Source organism: Chroicocephalus ridibundus, chromosome 1 (assembly GCF_963924245.1).
Source record: "Chroicocephalus ridibundus chromosome 1, bChrRid1.1, whole genome shotgun sequence".
Lineage (NCBI taxonomy): Eukaryota > Metazoa > Chordata > Aves > Charadriiformes > Laridae > Chroicocephalus > Chroicocephalus ridibundus.
The window spans coordinates 32,131,917-32,156,616 of record NC_086284.1 but is presented as its reverse complement, the minus strand read 5'-3'; the positions used below and the strand labels follow the sequence as shown (position 1 = coordinate 32,156,616).

Genomic DNA, 24,700 nt, shown 5'->3' with positions numbered 1-24,700 from the left:
CAAGGCAGCAGCACTGTTGAGCCTGTCCCTGTAGGTGTGCTCTTCCCTGGCCGCAAGAGCAAGCCCACAGGCTGGGTCACACCACACGTGGGTGTAGTGTATGCACACACTTGGATACATACCAATCTGATCTCCTTAAAGACGTCCCTGCTTACTGCAGGGGGGTTGGACTAGATGACCTTTAAAGGTCCCTTCCAACCCCACACATTCCATGATTCTGTGTGTATACACACATACCCGCGTGTGCCGCACATAGCTGTGCACACATGCAGGTTTCTGCCCAGGCAGTCCTGAGCAATAGGTGTTTGCTGCATGACAGACCTCAGGTCTCTTTTTGTGGTACCTCGACCTCACAGCCAGCCATTTCTGTTAGCTTTTTTGACTTCTTTTTTAATAGTTCCTCTTTTATTTCCATCATTTTGTTCAGAAGCACTCATGATGTTGTTCCTTAGGCAGCTTTAAAAAGTGAAATAATTTAGCTTTTTAGATGGAGGCACTCAAAATTAGCAAAACTATAGATAGGGCTATGCTTGCAAAGAAGGGAGAGCTTACCTTTGTAACAAAGTCAAATAAAAACTCTCAAACACTTTACATCTCTAAACCCTGACTCTTTTGTTTTTTTCTTTCTGCTCCCTCAGGAATTCATTTTATCGGAAGATTACAACAAGATGACACTAGTGAAAAATTACCAGGGTAAGAACCATGATCCATGTTAATTGGTTTGTATTGTCATTAATTTTTGTTAATGTTCTCTTAAGGAGTTGTGGTGCCACCCTGGCTCCATTCACTGAAGCCATGTGCGACTTGCTGAGATCAGTGATTTTTTTTTTTTTTTTTTTTAAAAACTAATGTAAATACTGGTTTTAGCAATAGATCAATCATGTGTTTTGTTCTGAGATTGCAAGACTTCTAAAGAGCTGTTTCATGTTCTGTTTCTCCTTTTAAATGTTCCTTTGGAATATCATTCTAGACAGAAAACTGTCCAGACCATGTTTGAGAAGAAGAGTGTTAATTTTTAATCTTTAGTAATCCAGTGTATCTAACTAAACAATTTAGGAAACTAACACATCTTTTAGGGATGAGGCATTTAGGACTGTAGCTTTGGGGGTTAGTCTGCTTATATTTCAATAATTGTCAGCTTCGGTAATCTCAAGATTATCAGTGAATACCTGTCGTAGTAAAAGGTCAAGAAATGCTAATCCATACCTTTTCTAATTATATTCTGATATTCACTAATGTGATGTTTTAAGAAACGTAGCTATTTATCCTGTCAAACCTCGAAAGGGCACTGCACTCGGGACAGGTATTCTTGTAAAAGTAACAAACACATGCAATAACTTATTCTTGTATCTCTTTTACTATTAGACTAAGAGGTGGTATGATATTATATTTATCATATCATATTATATGCTAAGCATTATGTTTCTGTATAGAAGCCTCTGACATGTTAGCTTGAGACTTCTCACATGTATTTTAAAATATGTATTTACTCATGTATTTTGAGTTTTATACCTTGAAAGGTTGAGAGGATAATTTAAATGTCTAAATTGAGGCTCTGGGGATCACTTTGTAACATTTAGATTTTAAGGTATGAAGAGAATCTTGATTTTTGCAGGGCATGGCTAACATGCATTGACTTTCAAGTGTTTTACTTCAGGTCTTTCATGAATTCCTGGTGTGTTGTAAAATTAAGCTAGAATGCCTGCATTTTTTCTTGGCTTGTAAAAACTGAAGAAAAACATCCACTGATGATAAAATATGTACGTGAATCTTAAATAAGATTGCTGCAGTCTGACAGTACAAATCTTTAGTATCTGAATTTGTGATTGCTCCGCAGTCACCAAGGTTTGACACAGCTAAGTTTCACATTTAAGGTTTGTTGCACTGAAGAGTCCTACAGACTGTTCTGTCACCCCCTTTGTTATTAGGTCATCCATTTGCATGCTTGGATTCAGTCTTGCAGGCTAATCACAGCCTAGGAAGGGTGAGATGAAGTCTTTTCTTCTGTATATGCAGAACAACACATGCATGAGACACCACCTTTCTTGCCGAGCTCTTCAGGGAAAAGGCTGAAAACTTTGGAAGTGGGAACATGTATCTTGCCAGTACGGCAGAACAGCCAGTTGACCATGTGTTGGTTTAACCCCAACCGGCAACTAGAATGATAACAGTAATAATAATGACATGGGTCACTCTCACCGCCCGGTGAATTGGCACCATCTGGAACAGGGATCGTAGATTCCCACCCCCTGGCCAACCCCCATTTATATACTGAGCATGACGTCTATGGTATGCAATATTTCATTGGCCATTCCATCATGAAAAAAGTCCTCGAATAGCGTAAACATCACTTACCAGCAACTAAAAACAATAGGTATTATTGACATTCCTGGAATCACCAGAAAGTAAGTTACTAGAAAGCAATCACTAGAAAGAAAATTAACTCTTTCCCAGCTGAAACCAGGACACTGTGGCAGCCCACCCAAGGCCTGGAGAGCACCCTTACATAAAATTTAAAAAAAAAAAAAAAAGGAAAATGAAGGCTGTTCTCATGTCCGTCTCCTGCAGTGTGCCAGATATGCTGCTGCTGCAGAGCATTGGAGGAGGCCTTCGTATAGGAAGATGCTATAGAGAATCTCCACGGGTTGTCCTGTGGGAGAACCCCAGGAGTGCAATGGAATCCCCTAAATGGTGGACAACAGAGGATACTAATGAGGATCCATTAACATCAGCAGAGAGGCAGTACAACTGATCACAGTCCCGGCTGGAGTCATCTTCTTCCTAGGCTGCTTGTCTTGGCATGGGAAGGCTCTTGATCAGTTCTGGTTATGTTGTGCTAGGACTGTCAGATGATGTGTTAGAAGATCTTATCTGAAAGCTGTGGACTTATTTTAGGTCAAGAGAAGCAATACTTGTGCCCAGAATAGGCATCATTTCAGTTCTAGCCCAAACCATACCGATTGCTGACAGCAGACGGTGTCTGCCTTCAGGCACTTAAGCCAGTGCATGTGACGCTCACTCCTGAGAGCCACGTTTTCCTCCCTCACTCCCAGAGTTTGATGTTTGCTCTTTTCCCATTTTAAGCTGATGAAAACTCTCTTCCATTAATTTAAAAAATAGTGGCAGTGTGCAAGTGACCTATTTTGGGGAGTGGAAAGAAAGCGTGGTGATCCCAGGCTGCTGGGATCACCCAAATTCATGTGTGTAGGGGTGTCTGTATAGTAATCCCTTCTGTGAAGCATTAGAGCTGGTGTTCTGCTTTCTGCACATTGCTGGACACGTCGGCAAAAGTTTGGTTTTGGAAAAATACACCCTCAGGTACTGTTGGAGATGCTTTTTTTTCTTTTCTTTTTTCTCCCCTCACTTCTGGATTAGGAAAGCCAGACCGCTGTTTGGGCTGCAAATGGAGATGGTGACCTGAGATGGGGAAAGACAGGTCCCAGTTCATTGCTACAGGAGGGACAAGACTCAGTGAAGGGCCATTCAGATTCGGTAGGAAACTTTCCCTGCAAAAGCAGTCGACAGCTGCCATAACAGCCAGACAGGACACAGGGATGGAGGAGAGCTTCTGCATGAAGACACACTCTGCCCAGCTTACCAGCAGTGCTGGCAACCCATGATGAGCTACACAAACGCTTCTGGGCCACTCCTCTGTCCAGACCAGCAATGACATGACACTGAGTAGGCTACAGCAACTCAGGGACAATCTCAGCTTGCCTCAGCTCTACTGGAAAGTGTTACTCAAAGTCCCAAGGGGCAATTGCAGCAGGCAGGTTTTTGATGGTGCAAGGAAGGAAAACAAAGCAGAGATTCCCTGCTGTTTGCAGGACACAGATGACCTGAGGCTGCTGCTGCTCCACAGCACAGTGCCTCCCACCATCCCCATCCATAGAGTTGTGCTTCCTCGTTCTCCACTCCACACCCTGTGTGTTGCTAGGGGAGCGCAGCACCCCTTCCACCACTTCCCTGGAGCTGTACTGGAGGTCTGGGGTGCTGAGCAAGCAAAGTGAGATGCTCTGGGAGATGCTGTCAGTCACAGGCTCCTGCAGCTCCATTGGACTGTGCACCAGGAGGTACTTCTCTGCTCCTTACAGTTGCCTCCGTCCGGGACACTGGATCTGGGCTTACTGGCAATGTCACCAGGACCAGAGTCCAACAGCATTGCTGGGACACAGCAAGGTGGGAAGGGACTCATGTTCACCATGTTCTCTGGGAGAATATGCAAGGAAGGGCCACTTAGTCCTTTGGGTAGGCATGTCATGATCCAACAGAGATGAACCCTCCTCACTTGGTCCAGGGTGACTCTACTCCACAGTCCCATCCCTGTAGTACATAATCCTCACATGGGTGTGCCAAGGCATAGGGGTTGGCATACGCACCTCTGCAAAGCCTTCGGGCAAGGAAAAACATAATTAAAAAGAAGGACCATATAGTTTTATTGAGTATGGTGGCCTTCTAGTAGTTCATTTGTTAAAAGCCTTACTTCAAAAAGTGTTGGGTGTTTGATTTTTGTCTTAAGTTGTCGAGTAAGGCCTTCATATTCTTTAAAGATATCTGAGGGGGCGTAAATAATTTTATTATTTACTTTATTTATTTCTTATTTACCAAGGAGCTTTAACTTAGCCATGCTGGATGGTTTTGCCAGCAAGTAAATGTTCAGCAATGCTATTAAAAGTGGCACCTCACCCAGCAACTGGCTGGCTATCGATCGTGTTCCGCAAAAAGGTATTATAAGTAGCCGAAGCTGCTGTAGTGATTAAAGAACACTAATTGCATCTTGAAAGGCCATGAATACGCCCGTCAAATGGTCTGCTAGTGACAGAGGGTGACAGCACGTGCATAGGCTGCGCTTTGGTCTTGGCAGGGCTCTGCGGCCAGGTCCAGTGTCATATGGCAACTGAACGTTGGCAGCGGAGGTGGCATGCCATGCTCTGCAGAGGTTTTGCTGCGACACTGTGTCTGGACTTGCGAAACCTTCCTTTTCTCAAAAGGGGATTGAAATGCAGAAATTGGGGATGTAACACGCACTTCTTCTGCCAAGCAGGATTTGTAGGCATGCTTCTGCCCCATGCTTTCTGCAGCCTGCCCATTTCAGGAGTGTTCCCCTGCCTCCTCGCTTTCAGGCCAGTTCACACCATGCCATTAATTCTGCTTTCCCCTAAGCCTAGCGTCTTCTCTTGTGCTTTTCTTGCATGTTTTAAGCTTTTATTTCTTACTACTAACCTCTATCTCTCTTTTGGTGTTTGCTGCTGCTTTTCACTGTTGTAACTCATCCCTGGAGGTATTTAAAAGACGGGTAGACATAGTGCTTAGTGATACGGTTTAGTGATGGTTTTTGTCGGTGTTAGGTTGGTGGTTGGACTAGATGATCTGAAAGGTCCCTTCCAACCTAGACAATTCTATGCTTCTGTGATTCTCCCTTTCACCCAGCACAACCTCTTTGCCCTGCACTGTGCATGGCTGTGCTTCTCAGGCTTTTGCCTTTACACACAGCACAGACCCTCCTTTCCCCTGCCCTCTAGCTGCTGACATCTCAGTGTGCATCTCCTGGCTGCAGCTGCTTCACTCTAGGCATAGCCCTTCCATCCTTTCTCCAACCTGCTCTTAGTGCAGTGCTCAGTGCTGCTTTCTCATAGCAGGAGTGCAGCCCCCATGCTCCCTCCCACCCTCCTGCTGCAGATGGACCTGCTCCCTTCTCCTGGCTGCTGCTTCCTGAACCTGTGTTAATCCTAGGGCCCAGACCTTTTCCTTGCTCTGCTGTCAACTTCCAGCCTCCTGACAGCTTGCTTCTTTAAACCTTACATGGGTCAAATTCCCTCTAAATGACAAGTGACTTTCTACATGCATTTGCCCTCCCTTTCCTCACTTAATTAGGTGACCTCCACTGTGCTCTTTCACTTAGTTCAGATGGTTTTGCCATCAGCGTGTGTGTAGTGGTACCGGCTAATACATGCAGCACTTGCAGGTGGGCAACAGAATCCTGAATTGAAAAGATAGCAAAAGCTATCACATACACCCCTTCCACCTCTTGGCACGTACACGTTTCTTTTGTGTCCACTCCTTACTTGCCAGAGAGAGCTGCTTCACCATCCACGGGCAGTACTTCTAGCAAAAGGTATAAGCCCTGAATTTTAGAAGTTTTCAGAGGAGATTTAGGAGAGTTGGGTGGTACTAGCTATCCCCATGGCCAGTCAAACCATGGGAAGCTGACACTAACAGTAGCCATTGCCACATGCTGAGACAACATCCCTGGACAGGCCTTGTACAACCTGATCTCAACTAGCTTTGGAGGTCCTGTGGAAGTGGATGGGTCTGTCTACAGCACTGCTGGTGCACACCAGCCCCTGGGACATGTGTATAAACCCATCAGGTACTTGTAGCAGCATGCATCCCATGCCATCGTGGCTCTTTCTGCAGTGCACTGCTCCACCAGCTAGTGCAGATGCTCCCAGGGAGACCAACAGATAGGTAAAGACAAGCATTAGTCACCCATGGGGTCACTGAATTTCCTCCCAGAGAAGAAATCTGGAGGGTGGAGAGAAGAGAGGATCTGTTTAAAAGAGCTCAAGTGACTCCTGGGTGGTCCCCGTCCCTCTATCCTGATTGCAAACACAGAGTTTAAAAGTGTATGGAAATGAGATCCAAAATCTGAGTGCTTCTATGGGCATGGGTGAAAGCATCTGGGCACAGTTCAAGTCTGATGCTGTAAACTAGTCCAGCTGCCAATCACAGTTGTGGCAACTTGCACCAGTGCATCTATTGACTTTTCTCCTTGGGGAATCTGGGTCTAAAAAGCAGTGTGGATCAGGGGCAGATGTTAGCTTGTGCAAGCCGCCTCTTCTTTGCTACAGCTGGTTCCCCCTCGTACAGTTTGAACACAGCTCTCATCTATGCGTATGTGTATTTGTATAGGGCAGGCAGCAATCTTCCCATACTGCTCTGAGGAATTTCTCTGCGTTTCAAACAGAGGTTTCGGGCTTGTTTTTAAGCTTTCAAAGATATTTCATCTTTCCAGCATGTCAGCTTTTACACAAACAAATACAAGCAGCCTGCTTTGTGCGACACATGTTGCTGGGTCTCAGAACAGTAATAAACCAGTAGGGCTGTAGGTTGAGAAGTATGGCATTCACCACTAAGTTACAGCTGGGAATAATTTTGCATGTCTTTCCAGCCACTTGTTTTATTAAATAGCCAGCTCAATCAGCACTTCATGAACAAGCCCACTGGTCATTCATACAAAAAAAGGTCTGTACAAGCCTGGGTTCTCTTACTTTAATGAAAAGCTTTTGATGACTTTATTTAGGTAGCAGTAGAAATTTATTTCTTCAGCTGTTTTATTCATCTTGCCCAGCTGTGATCTTTTTTTGGGAGGTTATTTTATTTCATCCTAACTTCCTTTTTAGCTAGTTTACATGCAATGATAAACTTCCTTTTGGTGCAGGGTCGTGCCTGTGCTGTAACTCACCATTCTGCTGGGGTACCACAATCTGCAGCCCAGACCCACCAGACCTCACAGCAGCAGCAGCATCTGCACCGCTGTCATAAAACCAGTTCAAAAGAGGTTTAATTAGAGGCCAAAGTGCCTTCCACAATGGCAGCTTTGTTGGCAATGATACAATGATGGAAGGAAGACTTGTGCTACTGTACAAGATAAATGGCTGCAATAGGCACGGAAGGAATTAAGTCTTGCTTCTGCTCGTTCTCATGCAAGCGCTGAACACGCAGAGCAGGGACCTTACAAGCTTGCATGGTAGCTCGTGTCAACAGGTTTATTAAACACCAGCTTCTGTAGGGAAGGGTGGATGGGTGAGTAGGGAGCGGAGGAATTGGGTGCAGTTGGTATTTGCAGTGGTGTTCTGCCCCCATGTTCTTCTCCACAATGCAGTTATACATCTGTCTGCTTAATTTTCAGCTCATCAAAGCAGGGTCATGATGATTCTGTTTGTCCTGGAGATGGAGTGGGTGTTAAGCACCGGACAAGACAAAAACTTCACGTGGCACTGTTCGGAGAGCGGCCAGCGGCTGGGAGGGTACCGCACCAGCGCAGGCGCCTGTGGCCTGCAGTATCCTTTGCTGAGCTCTTGGCTTTATTTCTGCTCTTTGGCACTTAAACAGCCTCTTTGGTTTATTTTTCTGATTGTCCTCCAAATTTTGTGCCCTGTATAGGTTCAGCGCTTTGTGAGAGAAATGGTTACTTAAAACCAATTTTAAAAACTGTCTGTTCTTCTTGCTTTGTCTCCTTAATGCATGGTGGCATATTTAGGTCTAAGCATTTTCGAGCAAAATAATGGGCGATCTGCAACCTATTGTGGTCTGCTTTTGTAATAAATATGGACAGGACCTTCATTTAAACATGCAGTGCATGCTTTCTTCTGAGAATTAACACTAGCAAAGTAGGTCGGTGATCAGGTCAGCTGCCTGTGTGTATGCATGGTAAAAATTAAATTACATTAGTATAAAATAATGAGTACTTGTCCTTCACTCTGGAATAGCCCAGTATGTATTGGGAATTTGGGTTAACTAAGGAGTAAATGGCTCCAGAAACGGCACTCAAGTGGCTTATTCACCTAGAGCTCCCCCGGCTGCCTGACAATAAAAGAAATATTAATTCATCTTTATTGCAAATGAAAAGGGAAGTGGAAAAGTATGAGCTCTTAGGCTGAAACCAAGGGTTAGCATAAACAGACTTTTTAGTGCCCCATGGCGTATGTGGTATAGATGATGTGTGTTTTGCTAGTTCATGGGAAGTGAGACTGACTCTAAATTACTTTCTGGACACGGACTTGCTTTATATCATCTGGTCATTGAGCCAATCTAAATGGCATAAAAATTTAACTTAATTTTTAACTGAATGATAAATACTTTTGAAAGCGTGATGCAGGAATTTATCCTGTATTTCCTAAACCTCTCTAGAGAATCGACCGTTTTGAGTGATTCAAAATTTTGGAGGATGCTTTAATTTGGGTCATCAGATCATGATGGCCTAGTTGCCTTCTATGGTGGAGTGACTACCTCAGTGGACAAGGGAAGAGCTATGGATGTCGTCTATTCGGACTTCTGTAAGGCCTTTGACACGGTCCCCAACAACGTCCTTCTCTCTAAATTGGAAACATATGGATTTGATGGATGGACTGTTTAGTGCATGAGCAATTGGTTGTATGGTCACATCCAGAGGGTAGTGGTCAACAGCTCAATGTCCATATTGAGATTGCTGGCAAGTGGTGTTCTTCAAGGGTCCATATTGGGACCAGTATTGTTCAATATATTAATCAGTGACATAGACAGTGGGATCGAGTGCACTCTCAGCAAGTTTGCAGACAACACCAAGCTGAGTGATGCGGTTGACACACCTGAGGCATGGAATGCCATCCAGAGAGACCTGGACAAGCTCGAGAAGAGGGCCTGCGTGAACCTCATGGGGTTCAACAAGGCCAAGTGCAAGGTCCTGCACCTGGATCGGGGCAACCCTCATTACCAATACAGGCTGGGGGATGAAGGGATTGAGAGCAGCCCTGCTGCTGTCAAGAAGGACTTGGGGGTGTTGGTGGATGAAGAGCTGAACATGAGCCAACAATGTGTGCTCGCAGCCCAAAAAGCCAACTGTATCCTGGGCTGCATCAAAAGCAGGGTGGCCAGCAGGTCAAGGGAGGTGATCTTGCCCCTCTACTCTGCTCTGGTGAGACCCCACCTGGAGTACCACATCCATCTCTGGAGCCCACAGCACAGGAAAGACATGGACCTTTTGGAGCAGGTCCAGAGGAGGGCCACAAAAATGATCAGAGGGCTGGAACACCCCTCCTGTGAGGATGGGCTGAGAGAGTTGGGGTTGTTTAGCCTGGAGAAGAGAAGGCTGCAGGGAGACCTTATTGTGACCTTTCAGTACTTAAAGGGGGCTGATAAGAGAGATGGGGACAAACTTTTTAGCAGGGCCTGTTGCGATAAGAGAAGGGGTAATGGTTTCAAACTAAAAGAGGGACGACTTAGACTAGATATAAGGAATAATTTTTTAACAATGAGGGTGATGAAACACTGGCAGGGGTTGCCCAAGGAGGTGGTAAATGCCCCATCCCTGGTAACATTCAAGGTTGGGTTGGATGGGGTTCTGAGCAACCAGATCTAGTTGAAGATGTCCCTGCTTCTTGGAGCCCTTCCAACTCAAACTGTTCTATGGTTCTACGAGCATGCTGTTGGAGGGTGGGAGAAGGGAGAATTGTGGTAAATATTGCAAAACACAGGAATATAGGGTTTTTTCCCAAATGTCCTGTGTCCATAAAATCAGTGCTAAGTAGTTGCTCCTTAAATATCCAGTGTGGACTCTGAATGTGGAATTAAATTGGATGAAGAGGTCAGAATCTGTCCAGATAGATGGTTCCAGTAGGTGGTTGAATGGGTCCAGATTTTATTCAGTTTAGAATATGATGTGTGATGCACCTGATGTGGCTGACACTTCCTAAATACAACATAAAACAATACTCTTTCAATGTACCTGCATATTTAACCATAATGAAGGAGCAAAAAACTAGTAATAGTTATTTTATACAGTTTTTGGAAGGGAAAGAGTGTGAACACAATCCAACTCTAGCACCTAAGTTAGAGGGCCTGGGGAGATGACTCCTCTGTTCATGGCAAAAGGCTACTTCAAAGGTGTCTCATAATAAAAATACAAATTGCATCCTCATTTTTTCCCACTTTTTGGTTTACTCAGGGAGGCTGCACTATTAATATGAACAGGTATGAGCTTGATGCCTAAAAGCACACTCTGAATACCTCCTTGAGACTGAAGTGCTATTCGCAAGGTTGCAGTATACTCACATGAAAAGAATTAACAAGTCATGAAAGGAATGCAAAGCTTGTATAAGCAATGTATTTTCCTCAGCATTTATCCATCAGATTTGATGTGGAAACCCGGCACGTGTTTGTTGGTGATCATTCTGGGCAAGTGACCATACTCAAACTAGAGCAAGAGTCCTGCAGCCTGGTTACGACATTTAAGGGACACACAGGTAAGGCCTCAGGAGGAGAGCCAATTTGATTCTTCATCTGTGCTCAGCATCACGGTGGTTTGACTCTCCTGTGAAACACTAGGTTGGCTTGTCTCAATGCATAGCATGGAAGGGAGATAGACCTTAAACTTTCTCCACAGCTCAGGGAAATTTATTCTTTATTGGTAAAACCGAGAGTGATCAGACTTCTGATCAGAAAACTTCTATGGCAGAAAACACCACAATCAGTAGCTGCTAATTAAAGCAGAGTGAGAGTAGAACAAGTTGTGGTAACTCTGGGTGGGAGGATGTTCCTCAAGGAAAGACCAGTATTGGTAGATGCTTTTGCCCAAGTGGAACAGGCACATTTTGGAGGCATTAACTGCTGTTTCACTGCTGGGACTTGTGCCCCATCACACTTTAAAAACAGCAACTCTAGGAAGTGATCCTGTCATCTAACAGAAGAAACAGAGGTTGTTCCTCAGCATTTTCTCTCCATATCCCTCCTCTCTGATTGAATGCTAATAGCTCAATCACAAGGTAGCACAAGGTAGTTCAGTCCTTGTGCTAGGATTACTGTGAAGATGCTCACAATATTCCACACTTGCTTCTCTTCTTAAATAAAATCTATATCCTGGAATGATGGAGATGAAAAGCTGTGTAATCACACTGTGACTGTCCTTGTGCCATGCTTTACTGCTTAGTGAATTCATCCATGCGAGTGGCAGTGGAGCCCTCTGCCCACAGAAAAGCAGGACGGGGCTTCAGTCGGTTTTCTAGGCTGTTAGTTTTCAACTGACAAGCACAGTGACTGCATGGCCTTTGCTAGAGAGACCTGCATTTTAATCACTCTCTGTATTTTTTGTTGTGTGGGTATGTATGTATTTATTTATTTATTTAGCTACATTCCTGTCTTCCACTTTCTGTAATGAAATGACGGTTGTGTGCACCTTCTATTTCAGGTGGTGTCACCGCTCTCTGTTGGGACCCTATACAGCGAGTTTTATTCTCGGGAAGTTCTGATCATTCCATTATAATGTGGGACATTGGAGGAAGAAAAGGAACAGCCATTGAGCTCCAAGGACATAAGTACGTTCAAAGCCCTTCCTCCTGCTTTTATGGGAGCAAAGCTAAAGGCAGAAGCCACATCTGGAAACACACAGCCCAAAGGTTACAGTCTTCACACGCCTCAAGCTTATATGTGTGACTCACGGTGGTCCATATGCAACTGGAATAAGTTGCATATAGTGAGTTTTTCAGTGTTGGGCCCACAGGCTGGTTTGAGAGTCTGCAAAGGGTGGTGAAGGAAAGCACAGTATTTACAGTCCTGAATGTGTTGTGCCAGAGCCTGCACCTTTGTTGGAAAGAGGAGGATCCTCAAAGAACAGCTGCAAGGAAATTCTTGCTTTTTGGGTGTCAAGGTCTTTCCGTCCCCTAGAGGGAGCATCAGGCTTGGACAATTAGTCCCTTTTATCTTCACGTTAACTTTTTCCATGACACTTTACCTGCAACCTGAATTCTAAGTAATGTGCTTTACGTATAGGGGCCTTCACTGTCTCCTCGATGCAAAGAGGCTTCATCTTTGCACCTACAAATCTCGCATTTGCATGGCATCGTAGATGTCTTTGAAGAAGAGTAAGCTTGTGCTGGGCGTTGAGCAGAGGTCAGAACGGCTCTAGGTGCAATGACCTCCTGTTAACACTGGCAATGCAGTAAGTTTGTTTCAGTGTACTGGGAGTGCATATACGTGGGATTTGCATGCCAGGCTCAGGTCTGGAGTGGCAAAATCTCATGGTGGTTTTGGTCTAACGGTTTCTTACATATTCATACATTTCTTTTGAGTGATGCTGCACTCTGCTGAGTGATTTGGATGCCGCTGGGATTTCAGAGCACTGCAGAGCTTTTGTTGAAATTCCCAGATCACCCTCGTACCCCACCAGTGGTGCTTGCTAATGGACTGCTGCTAGATTTATTGCCGTGGAAATTAGTTCTCCTGATACGAAGTTAGCCTCCGGATCTTAATCATAGAATAATTCGGTTGGAAGGGACCTTTAAAGGTCATCTAGTCCAACGCCGCTATAATGAGCAGAGTCATCTTCAACTAGATCTGTAGCATGGCGGTTGGCTGGCACTGTACAGCATAGAGACCTGGTCCTAAGGACAACAGGGACTAAGAAACATTTCACCTGATGGTGCCACTGGCGTTGGCAGGTGGGCACTGTGAAGGGAGGCTGTGTTGTACCAGACTGTCTCAGAAATGCATTCCACTCTGGAGAAGCAGCCATATGCACAAGTAAATGCATTAGCATGAAAGTCCTTTGGGTAGATGAGAACAGTGGTGGCAGCAAAGAAAACCAAATGGTATGGGATAGTTCCAGTCATTGTGTGCTCGGTTACTGGTACTTCTTGATCTTGTTTTTTCCATAACACTGTTATACGGGCTTTGTTTCCCAGGTTGTAAATAGCTTGAGATGAGGCCTGTTTTTTTTTTTTTTTTCTTTTATGAAGGAATGAGCACAGCTTTGGGGGTTTAAATTGCATTATTTCTCTCATGTTGCTTTTTCCTTAAAAGAAGAAGCAAAAGCACCTAAATCTTCCACCTTACCTTGGGAAGGCTTAGGAACAATTTAGTGATTCCTATATAATTTTTGAAACTCTCTGTGCTTGTTAGCGCTGAAAGAAAATCTTCAGTAGTTCCTCAGTGCTTCATTGCTAGTTGTTGCAGAGATTTACAAAAACAAAGTTGTTACTGACTTTCTGACAAGAAGGTACCTTACTGGGGCTGTGTTTATGGATCCAGATGTGCCTTCTGAGAGGTCTGGAGCTGCAGCTCTGTCCGAGCTTCCCGGTGCAGCTGGGACCTCCCGTCTCAGGAGCAGCAAAAGCAGTTATCAGAACAGATCTTTGCCTTTGTGGATGCTGCCCAGATGAGCAACACTGGTTCTGGTTCCAGATGGACAGCAAAGACTGATTTGTGTCTGATGGATGCCATGTATGCTGAGAGGCAGAGGGAAACATATGGGCAAACAAGTAGTTTATACTGCTTAATTGTATATTCTGTGCTTACTTGTGTGCTAGCCATAGATGGTTGATTAGTAACTGTCTCGTTTCTTTTTCAGCGATAAAGTTCAGTCTCTCTCCTACGCTCACCACACTCGGCAGCTCATCTCCTGTGGTGCAGATGGGGGAATCGTCGTCTGGAACATGGATGTTGAGAGGCAGGAGGTAGATACTCAATTCTTGTCAATTTGGTCTGAAACAGTTTTGGGAAGAAGGGGCCTTTCTAAAACGTGAAACTTTCAACCTGAACAAGATCATTCCGGGCTTTAAAAATGTTTTTGGACGTGCTCCAGTTGTTCTACAGCAATAATGCTGTGCCTTTGATAATATGGTACCAGGGAAATTGTCTGGCAGAAAATGCTTATTAAGTAGGCTGCTAAATGGCTCTTACCCTTTACATTACTGCTCTGAAAGACATCCTCTAAGGAGAGTACTGTGAGATGTTCTGCCCTGTTTTTCATGACAACATGAGAAATATTATCAGTTCTGAGGTAAATGGATGGACTGATAATTGTTAGGCAGTTTTAAGGAAACCAAACAAGAAAGCTCTTTGTCATCTCTGGAAACCTGCAGCCCCATTTTTTTCTTGTTCTTGCTAAAAAGACATTTAACTAGGGCTTTAATCTCACCCGCTACTCAGTCTTGCTTCCCTCTGGTGTAACCACGTAGAAGTGGAGTAAACGATGATTTTGCCGATCCAGACAGTAAGATTTCACCCACGCGCTCCTAATTGCTTTTGTGCTGCGCGGCCAACAAATGTAAGAGGGTGCAAAAACGCACCCCGGGTCTTTGGCGCTGTGGGAGCAGCCTCCGCTCAGCAATTTCAGAGACTTGACTCAGAGAGGGGGAGCGAGCGCCATGCTGAGTGAGTCAGACGTCAGCCCTGTTCGGCAGCACGGCAAATCCTGGTTTATGTGAGTCATGGCAAACCTCTGCCCTGCTCCTGCAGGGGGTAGGAAGGCACCCCGACTCCCCGCAGTGGGTAGGTCTGAACAAAGTTTTTGGCAGCATGGGCTTTTGCCAGCTTTGCTGGTTCTCAAGGGTTTTGGCCTCCCCTGGTTGTGAATGTCTCCCTGGAGGAAGGAGGAAAGCTAAGTGGAACATTGGATTAGAAAAAACCGACTGAAACAGGCCTAGGCAGGAACTGAGCTCCCTTTTTTTAATGTGAATTAGCATTCCAGTTGGCTCTCTTTAATTGCTAATCTAATGGCCAATTATGTCATCAGCTCCAAAAGTGAAACGAAAGCGGAGTGGCTTCCTCCTTCCCAACAGATGTTTCCTTTTTGCTGCAACTGGAACATCCAGAAATGAAAACCTTTATTTATTTGCTGCCTTCAAAAGGCTACAGTAAGGGTTAAGACTGGCTTGTTGCAAAACAGGCAGCAATGCTGTAAGAAGGCTGGTCTGTAAGAAGGCTGGTCTGAAAAGTGGAGGAGAAATATAATTAGCTAAATGAGGGCTTAGCAGCAGGTGCTAACGAGCACGCTGCTCTCTCTGACTCTGGCTATGTGGGCTTGTTCCTGTTATCAGTAGTGCAATAGAGGGTGTTTGTGGTGCTAAACCACCTCTAAAACATGAACCTTTGAGGTGTTAATCTCAAACCTTGGTTCGGGGTTCTAGAGCATTTTCTTTTGGATTTTGGCTGTGGGATTTTTGCCCTTACTCAAGGGTCTTCTCTACGTGATGTGTGCTTAGTACTCACTTTGATGCAGTCAGATTTTCCCACGTCTCTGAGATGGCACTAGAGTGAATTAAGCCATTTTAGCCCTTGATTCCTTATTTTAATCTCTAGTTTTAAAAAGCTGGGAAGAGGAGGGCATCTGAAAGGTGCTAGAAGCTGTGTTTCTATTTGACTACAAAGCGGTTACTTGTCACAAGCAAAATGTCTTCGTGTATAGTGTTCAGATGCTTAAGAGATGAAAACTTATATACATGCAGATGTAAATCCATAGGCATTAAATGAAAAGATGGTTGTGGGTAGAAAAGACAGGGATTTGTCCCAGTTGCTCTTCAAAGTAACTGGCAGAAGAAGCTGAAGCAGGAGGTTGCTTTATTGCTGGGGGTCAAAACTATCCTGGGAGGCAAGGGTCTCCATCAGCCTTACCCTATCTTTGCCTGGCTTTTGTATTATTTTTGATTCTTAATCTCAGCTGTGTTTCTTGCCATTTTAAACTCCAGTATGTGAGAAGCCGGTGGCTCTGTTAAACCAACTGCAGTTTGCTAATGGCACTTTCTTATAAAGTATTAAATGTTATTTATTGCTTATTTAATCTCATGGAGTTGGTGGGGCTGGTGGGAGCACATTGCAGGGGTGCTGAGGCAGGGCTGGTCCCATCTGGCTGGGGCTGCCCCACTGCGGGGACAGGATGGACCCACTTGCCAGCTTTAGGCTGAGCTCTTGTCCTGGTGGGGCTGAGAAAAGAGCAGAAGTCATCTGCTGGGAAGGAGTGTCGCTCTTGCTAGGTCAGACAGACTGACAGGCAGCTGGAGAGGGGTCAAGAACCAAGACTCTTCCCAAGTCCCACATCCCAGGGAGGGTTTCCTAAACGTTGTGGGGAGATGCACTGCATGTCCCCCAGCAGCTCAATGCAGGACAAGTGTCATGGGATCCAAATGTAGGGGAGGAGATTGACTGCCCCCTCCGCATGCCCTCCTGCCTCTTCAGGTGTTCCCTGAGCTTTTTCAGGATCTGACAAGACTTGCTGCCCTACACCAGGGCGTCTGGTCCATGCTACTCTGCACAGTAAAACCTAGCTGCAGGAGAGAGAAGTGCTGTTAGTATTTTCTTTCTTTTCTTTAAATCTTCTTACCTGCTTCATCCACAGAGTGGGTGCAAAGCTACGTGCCTTGTTAGGAAATGGAAGACCTTCTTCCCATCGTCTTAGTGTAAAAGCAGGGAAAAGAGCCAGTGTGGGTTTTGGGCTTGTTCAAGTGAATCTCATCTAGCTCACCCCGATGCGTGATTTGTAGCACAGGCACCTCTGAGAGCAGGAATGCCTCTTACAGTATTAAAAGAAAGAAATAATAATTAGAAAACCAGAGCATTTCGGATACCTCTCCCTTTCTTCCAGATGAGTAGCTTGGCTATTGGAAATACTAATTGCCCACAGTTTCCACCAGAGGCAACAGCAGATGGTAAATGCTGTCCAGACAGGACAGAATATTTTTATATGCTTAATTCCAAACTTGGAGAGGTGGGGGAGGCTTGTTTGTTCCTGGGTTATTTTTGTGGTCTTATAATCAAACTCTGCTTCATGATTTGGGTGAGAAGTGTTCCTCCCATGTTCTTCAAGGCTCAGAGATGAGCCAAAAAAGACATACCACAGAACAGTCAAAATGGCATCTTGTGGTAATGGGGATTTTTAATTAAGTTTAGCTGATCACATTACCACACCCCAATACATCTTTCTTGTCCTGTCTCTGAGCTCCATTGGAAGCCTTTCTGTTTGTTGCTCATTCCCACTTTGTGTCTATGTGTGTGTGTGTGTGTGTTGCAGACCCCCGAGTGGCTGGATAGTGATTCCTGTCAAAAATGTGACCAACCTTTCTTCTGGAACTTCAAGCAAATGTGGGACAGCAAGAAAATAGGCCTCAGGCAGGTTTGTATGGGTCCTTTGGTGTGTTAACATGGTGCGATTAAGCTTTTCTCTCATAATAGCTCGTGGTAACCTTTTTTCGCCTAAAGCCTTGCGAATTTGCACTTTGTTCTTCCACTGAGTGCTCGATAGTGGGACAGTGAGCTCCCCTCTGGAGAGGCTTGATTTTGTGGTCAGAGCACACTTCAGTTTTCTTCTGGTTTTTTTTCTTCTTTCTGTTTTTTTCCTTCTTTCTTTTTTTTTCCCCTTTTTTTTCTGTCCTTTTTTTCTTTTTTTTTCTTTTTTTTTTTTTTTTTTCCCCAGACAGTCCCAATAGCAAATGCGTGTAATAGGCCTTGGCCTGAGTAAATTGGTTTTGGGCCTTCCATGGCTTTAGCCATGTGGGATTTTGCTTATTGTTAGTTGAATGTGTTGTAGAAAGAAATTTGCAGCTGATTTTTGGAGATTGTGCTGGAGCCAAAGTTGTTTTCAATGGGCTTGAGTAAACATCTGTAACTGCTCAGGCTGTGCTGGAAAATGCTTATAGGTCTGCTTGGAACATACCGCTGTGTTTTCCTGCCCAGCAGGAGAGGGCTGGGGATCGCAGACGCTTGGGAGAGGGCCATAAAAATGCTGAGAGGCATGTTCTTATGGAGCTTGGAGAAATCAGGTGTTTGAGGCAGAGCTGATCTGCACCTTCTCCATATGTAATGCTCATCGCCGCAGAGCCTGGCTCTTCTGTGGCCGGTGAGGCAGCCTTGTGGTCCCACACAGCCAGAGCATGAGCAACCATGAGGCAGGTAGCATCAAAATGCAGAAACGTTAGTGCTTTTGATGCTGAAAAAGGAGTTGACCAAGATGATTAGATGGCAGATCTTTCTACTTAGAGGCTGGGATGGGACTCCAGAATGACACTTTGCTAATATAGCCCTGTCCTACCTTGTCCTGGAGATGATTCAATGTGTCACATGCTGCTGACTGGTGCTGTCATCCCCTACCGCCCCCAAAGTGAGACTCCCAGGGACAGGGGTAATTACAGCTCCCAGCCTTGTGGCCAATGCCTGGCTGGCCGGGACACATCTCTTAGGTGCCTAGGGACCTCCTTGTCTTGTCCTGCCATCTCTAGCTCTGCTAAGGAAAAGATGACAGCTGGATTTCCTTCTTCCACCTTCAACCCTGCTGAAACCCCCCTGTAACGCTGGTTGCACTCAGTGAAGAAGCCCTGACCCACAGCTACATCCACAGATGCCAAGTGCTGGAGGCAGTGATGATTTACTGGGTGGTGTATGGTGTCAACCTGGAGCTTAGGAGAAAGGTAGATAGCACCTAGCCTGGGTAGTGTTTTATCTGCCACTTTCCCAGAGTGTCAGTGATTAGCTAGTGATTAGCTGCTGCTTGCCTCAGGTAGTGGAGGAGGTGGGGGGGAAGTAAGATTTTATTTGTTCCCCCCCCCCCGGTTTATTCTGAAGAGCTTGCCTGTTTTCCTTCATCATCCCTGGAAGAGTCACTTTCCTGTTGGCTGCAGCCTTGGCTGGGTCTTGCTGGAGTGAGATGGTAAAGGCAGTGACACCCAAGCAGTGATCTGGGTTTGTGGCTGAAGATGTCTTTCCCTGTGTCGTTTCCTACAGCATCACTGCCGGAAGTGTGGGAAAGCTGTGTGCGGCAAATGCAGCTCCAAGCGCTCCTCCATCCCGCTGATGGGGTTCGAGTTCGAAGTCAGGGTCTGCGACAGCTGTCATGAGTCCATAACGGATGAAGAGTAAGTGTGGACACTGCACCAGCTTGCACTGGAGTGGGACAAAACTCCTGCATCTGGGAGGGCCTGGGCGGACGCGGGGCTCCCAGAGGGAGCAGCCCAGCGGGGTCGTCCCTGGGATCTTTCAGCAAGGCACCCTTTGCTGGCACTCTGCAATGCCAGCAAACCGCGAGGAAAGGAGAACCCTCCAGCCCTGCTCCTTTCATGCCAGGGAGGCCTCAAAGTGGAGTTTACAAAGAGATTGCTGAGATTAATGACTGACTTACAGCAGCATTCAAATACTTGTTTCCTCGATAGAGACTATTTTGGGAGAAAAGCCTGCAGTCACAGTCTTTGCTGATTTTTGGATTTCTTTCTTCAGGCGGGCACCCACGGCTACTTTCCACGACAGTAAGCACAACATTGTTCACGTACACTTTGATGCCACCAGGGGATGGCTGTTGACCTCGGGGACAGACAAGGTTATCAAGGTAGGAGCGAGGAGGTTGCTCTAACTCCTGTGTGTCATTTCCCCTTCCTCTCCCATGTAGTTGCAGGTATGTCCTACCTGCTTTCTTCCACCCAGAGACCTCTCACTGATGGACTTGTGCCCGATAAAGACCAAGGAGGTCTTCATCTATGAAGTTATTGCCCGAAGGGACTGGGACAAGTGCTCACTGTAGCTTTTCCTCTGGGTAGACAAACTGTATTTCAACACGCCAAATCACAGTTTGTGTGGGTGGGTAAAGAAATAGCTAAAACAATGAGTAAGTTTATAACAAAGCTTGAATAATTAAAAAAACCCCACCTTACAATGTGTTATGACTATGCTAATCATTCAAGTTAGCGATATAACGTGCGTTATTTGGTTTCTCTTAAGGCCAGCTATGAATCTGGATCACAAGGGTAAAGCATAGTGACATAGAGAATGTCACTTGGTCAACCTCCACCAGGCTGACATAAGTGCTGGAAAATGAAATCAAACTTCTGCAGGCTTGCTGCATCCACCTCTAACTAGGTAGCCTCTCTTAAGCAAAAAACAAGGCGCAAATTATTTAGAGATGACATTATGTACTATATTTTATTATCTTTTACCGTTGCTGACTATGTTATTATATTTTATTGTATTAACAGCTGTGGGATATGACACCGGTAGTTTCTTGATGGTACATCAGTGGAACTTGAAAGGTGATATTTACAGACGAACCAGATTTCCTAACCCTAATCATACTGCAGAAGATAACGCTGGGCGCATACAGCAGATGAGAAAGGAACTAATGCGTTTACAACGATTTTACGTCCTCTGCTTGATCAAGGCTGAACATTTGCACGAAGACTCTTTCCACTTATTCTCAAAATATACAAGAAGGTATTTTTTTAACTAATGGTTTGTACGATCTGACTTCGGTTGTTTTGAGTTTGTTTGGAAAATCCGTGTGTGGTGCAATTTTTAGTTTTTATATTTCACTGTGTCAAGATACTTGCTGCTTTGTACAGAGGGTTCTCGGGTTGTGTCCTACCGTGTGAGTTTTCGGTATCAACATACTCTATGAGGCAATCGGCTCTCCCTGCAGCGAGTACCTATTGATTTGGGACGTTTCTGCTGAGCACGCTGTCTTCAGTGGAGGAACTCCAGGCGCAGCGTCGTGTGTTCTCCAGCTGGACCACTGAGGAGCTGAGGGACTATTGTAATTCCTAAAAGGGCTCTACCATCTTCTTGTCCTAGCGGACATCATCTGGAGAGCATTTTATTGGTTTCTAGTAGCTAAAATCCAGCTTTCTGCCTCTTTCCTTGCTGCACAAATCGCAAAACCAGGGGGGCAGGTTGCTTAGCAACTAATTTCTACAAAAACTGAAATAGTTTTCCGGCTCAGAGCATTACAAGGAGCACACAGGCCCGCTTGAGTTTGATGAGGCTGACAGGCTGATTCAAATTAAATTATTGGCAACAGGAACTTTTGGGAGTATTTGCGGGGGGAGCGGGGGGGGGAGGTGGGGGGGGGGATGGGGGGGCCGCAGGCGCAGATCTAAAACTGGTCTAGGTCTGAAAAGTCTGGTTTACCTCTACCTCTACCTTGCGCAGCAACATTTCAGCATTTATACCTGTCTGTGTTGTTGAAGATGAATTTGATTTTCCTGTTTTCCATATGGTTAGTCATATTTATTTTTTCAAATGCTGATGGTTTTTATTAATTTCCTCTCTAGACCAGAAACTGATAACTGCTGAGTGATGCGCATTGTCCTGTTGTCATATTTTACGGTTTCTTTTAAAAATAAAAAGTATTTAAAAACCTGGATTGACCAAAATTACCTTTTTAGAAGGATGTCGTCAAGATGAATAGACAAAAAAGCCCTTTTTTCCAAAGGGATCTTCTCTGAAGAGTCAACTGTCTGTTCCTTTAACCCATTTCACTTTTTAGCACGCTATTGCTGATGTGCTTTGAAGGAACTGGTGTAGAGAATAGAACTGCAGACCAGACCTAGGGCTTTCCTGTATCTCCTATTTAAGGAGGCCTCGTGGTCTGTCGCTGCTGTGACACAGCACATCAAGTGGTGCTCAGTCTTGCCCCATTTTGGACTCTACTTTTCTCCTTTAAAGTAAACATAATATCCTATAAATGATGTTTACCACTACAGAGCACATTGCTACCTAGAGAAGCTTTGTGGTTTCGCTTGAGTGATAACGCCTAAAGAAAATAAAGCTTCTCCTTTGTTTGCCCAGCAGTAATTCACTTTTGAGGAAACAAAAAGGTTAACACAATCCGTGGCATTAATTCTGGACCAGCGAGCTTCCACAGGAAAGGGTGAGGGGACTTTCATGTGCATGCCGCAGGACTGCTACATATTTTTGGGGAAAATTCTCTTTTTAAACATCCTGTAAACTATGCTTAAGCATTTTGCAGTCATGTTCTCTGAAATGATGCCACCATGGCTTTCCTGGTCACACAGCCTGCTGTTGGTTCCCCTCTAGGCAGCATATTTTAAAGCATATTTTCAAACATAATTCACACAGCATTAAAAGGTTCTTTTTCCAGCTTGAATGCTAATTGTTTTCGAAGTCCTCCCACTTTCTCTTCTGGAAACTAGATGCTTGTTTCCTCTTGGAAGGCTTTTCATTCCACCTTGTCCATGTTTTCTGATGACTGAAGTGTTCTTGGCTGACGGAGCTATGCAAGATGAGCAAGTCGCCTGCCAATATTTCATTCCAGCTGAAGAAGATGTACAAAACTTTGCTGGACTATGCTGTTCCACGTTACCTTGGGCTCAGGGCCTTTTGGCCGAAGATCTGACTTGTTTTGCTGAGTGTATCTCATGGTGGCAGAAACATGGGAGCACCGAAGTGAACTTAAGTCACTGTTCCTGAGGAGACGTAGCGGTTGCAGCAAGCCTGGGACTCCAGCGTGAATTGTGTTTACAGTGATGGACCGGTGGAGTCATCAAGCTGAGGATCTGCCCCAGGGTCAATGCCTGGTCCTTCTGCGCACGTAACGTTCAAACAAAGGTGAGGAATTGACTCCAAAGGAGACTAAATTTGGGACCGAGGTGTGTTTGGACTGCTCTGCAGTACACTCTTGGCCAACCCCCCTTCTCTTCCAAGCAGTTGTGGGTTCAGTGTTGTTTACAGATGGATGTTGGGTATACGCATCCATTTTGCAAAATTTCCTTGCTCTTCTTTCTGACTAAACTACCTGCAGGGTTATCTGAGTTTAACCTGAACATTCCCGTATCTTGCAGTCTCAGGGCAGAGTGGTCTTGGCTTGGAAGGTGGTATAAGCTGAAAGCGAAGCTGGCAGAGAAGGGGAGGTGTGTCCCTTTGCCATGACCGTAAGAGCTGTAATGTAGAGATACGAAGGGAAAATAGGCATCTCTAATTCAAACAATAATTCCTTTACCTCCCAAATGAAACAAGAAGCGTTTGAGGTTGGGCGAGTTAAAATGCCTGCCTGCCTCTTCTGCTGTGTTAGGGTAACAGCCTCAATTTCTTCCGCCTTCTAGATCCACACAAAAAGGGATCCCTGTTGCCTGCTCCTTTTATTTCCATTTTAGTTGCTGAACAACAAATCTTGAGGTATTTTTATGAACTGCATTACTGGGGAGGGGGGGCGGCGTGGTTTTTTTGGTACAGATGTAAAGCATGCAGCACCCCCCACACACTCGAATGAAACGAAGTCCCTTTTTCCCCAGGACTCTGAAGCACAGCAGCAGGCTTTCAGTGATACCTCCTGCTGCGCCAAGGGGCGTGCAAACAGTGCTGGCCTTCCTCTGCGCTCCACTCTAGAGAAATTGATTTTCATTTCTCGCGTAGCTGGTGTTTCCTCGGAGGAAGAAGCAGTGTTCTTCAGAGCATCCACCTGCCATTCTTGGTTTTAAAATGAACAGTATCTGTAGCGCTTGGGCAGGTGGTGGGGCAGGCGCTGGTCGGATACTGTCGCGGTTTGGGCTGGACTGGCCACCAAAACGAAGGACAGATGGTCTTTTTTACCTCTCTCCCCTTCAGAGTAGGGAAAGCATCTCCCCTCAGAGGAGAGGAGAGAAAAGGAGAGAGAGAGAGACTTATGAGTTGAAAAGAAATGAAACAAAACTACTTTAATGAAATATTAATAATAAAATAATAAAAAGAAAAGATGCTAATATTAATAATAAAATAATGAAATATATACAATATATACAAAACCAGTATCAAGCTCCCAGGATGACGATGACAGTCTAAGTCCCAGACTGGACTCAGTGACAGATGGGAACTGGATTCCAGAACTGGATTCAGGAACGCAGAGATCGGGATCAAAGGCAGGCGAACAGACAGAGTCCTCCTTGGATACCAGCCATTGAAGAAAGAGGCTGAGCCCTTCGATCCCTCACATTTTATACTGAGCAAGATGCAGATGGGATGGAGTTCCCCATTGGTCAGGTTTGGGTCACGTCTCCTGTCCGCTCCTCCCCACAGGTGCAACCCCTCTACGCTTTTCCGCTTCTGACCCTCCGACTTTGTGCATAACAAAGTGAGCTGCCCTTGGCCGTTCTAGCACTAAGTACAAGCAGGAGCCTCTCTGCATGCCATTCCTTGGGATTCGCTAGAAGCATCAGACCGTATCTGCTAGAAGCAGACGCTGTCTGAAAAATATGCCGTTAATTCCAGAGAGTTAGAAGAGGCTTAACTGAAAAGTAAAATTACCGAAAAGAAAATCGGTTCTGTTTTATCTCAAACCAGGACACATACACAGTGCCCGAGCAGCTGACTTGAGCCACTTGTGTTCCAGGTGGCTGAAGGAAGATGACCCTGAGCCCCAAGCTGCAGTCTTTTTAAGCTGAAAATACTTAAGTGAAGGGAAAAGTATGTGGGCAACTGC

General features: G+C 45.2%; 1 protein-coding gene across 2 annotated transcripts in view; it reads left to right on the top strand.

Moving 5' to 3' along the window:
• WDFY2 (WD repeat and FYVE domain containing 2) overlaps positions 1-22,143 on the top strand; it is a 67,176-nt gene extending 45,033 nt beyond the window's left edge. Inside the window, exons 4-12 of one of the 2 annotated variants that reach the window (XM_063333717.1) lie at positions 639-693; positions 7,913-8,063; positions 10,891-11,003; positions 11,945-12,071; positions 14,102-14,207; positions 17,540-17,641; positions 19,246-19,376; positions 19,735-19,843; positions 20,487-22,143. In XM_063333717.1, the coding sequence (XP_063189787.1) occupies positions 639-693; positions 7,913-8,063; positions 10,891-11,003; positions 11,945-12,071; positions 14,102-14,207; positions 17,540-17,641; positions 19,246-19,376; positions 19,735-19,843; positions 20,487-20,516 (924 nt within the window). In that variant the 3' untranslated portion in view covers positions 20,517-22,143. The remainder of the gene's footprint in view (positions 1-638; positions 694-7,912; positions 8,064-10,890; positions 11,004-11,944; positions 12,072-14,101; positions 14,208-17,539; positions 17,642-19,245; positions 19,377-19,734; positions 19,844-20,486) is intronic. The other variant, XM_063333724.1, reaches the window with a different exon arrangement.
• The last annotated feature ends 2,557 nt before the right edge of the window (positions 22,144-24,700 follow it).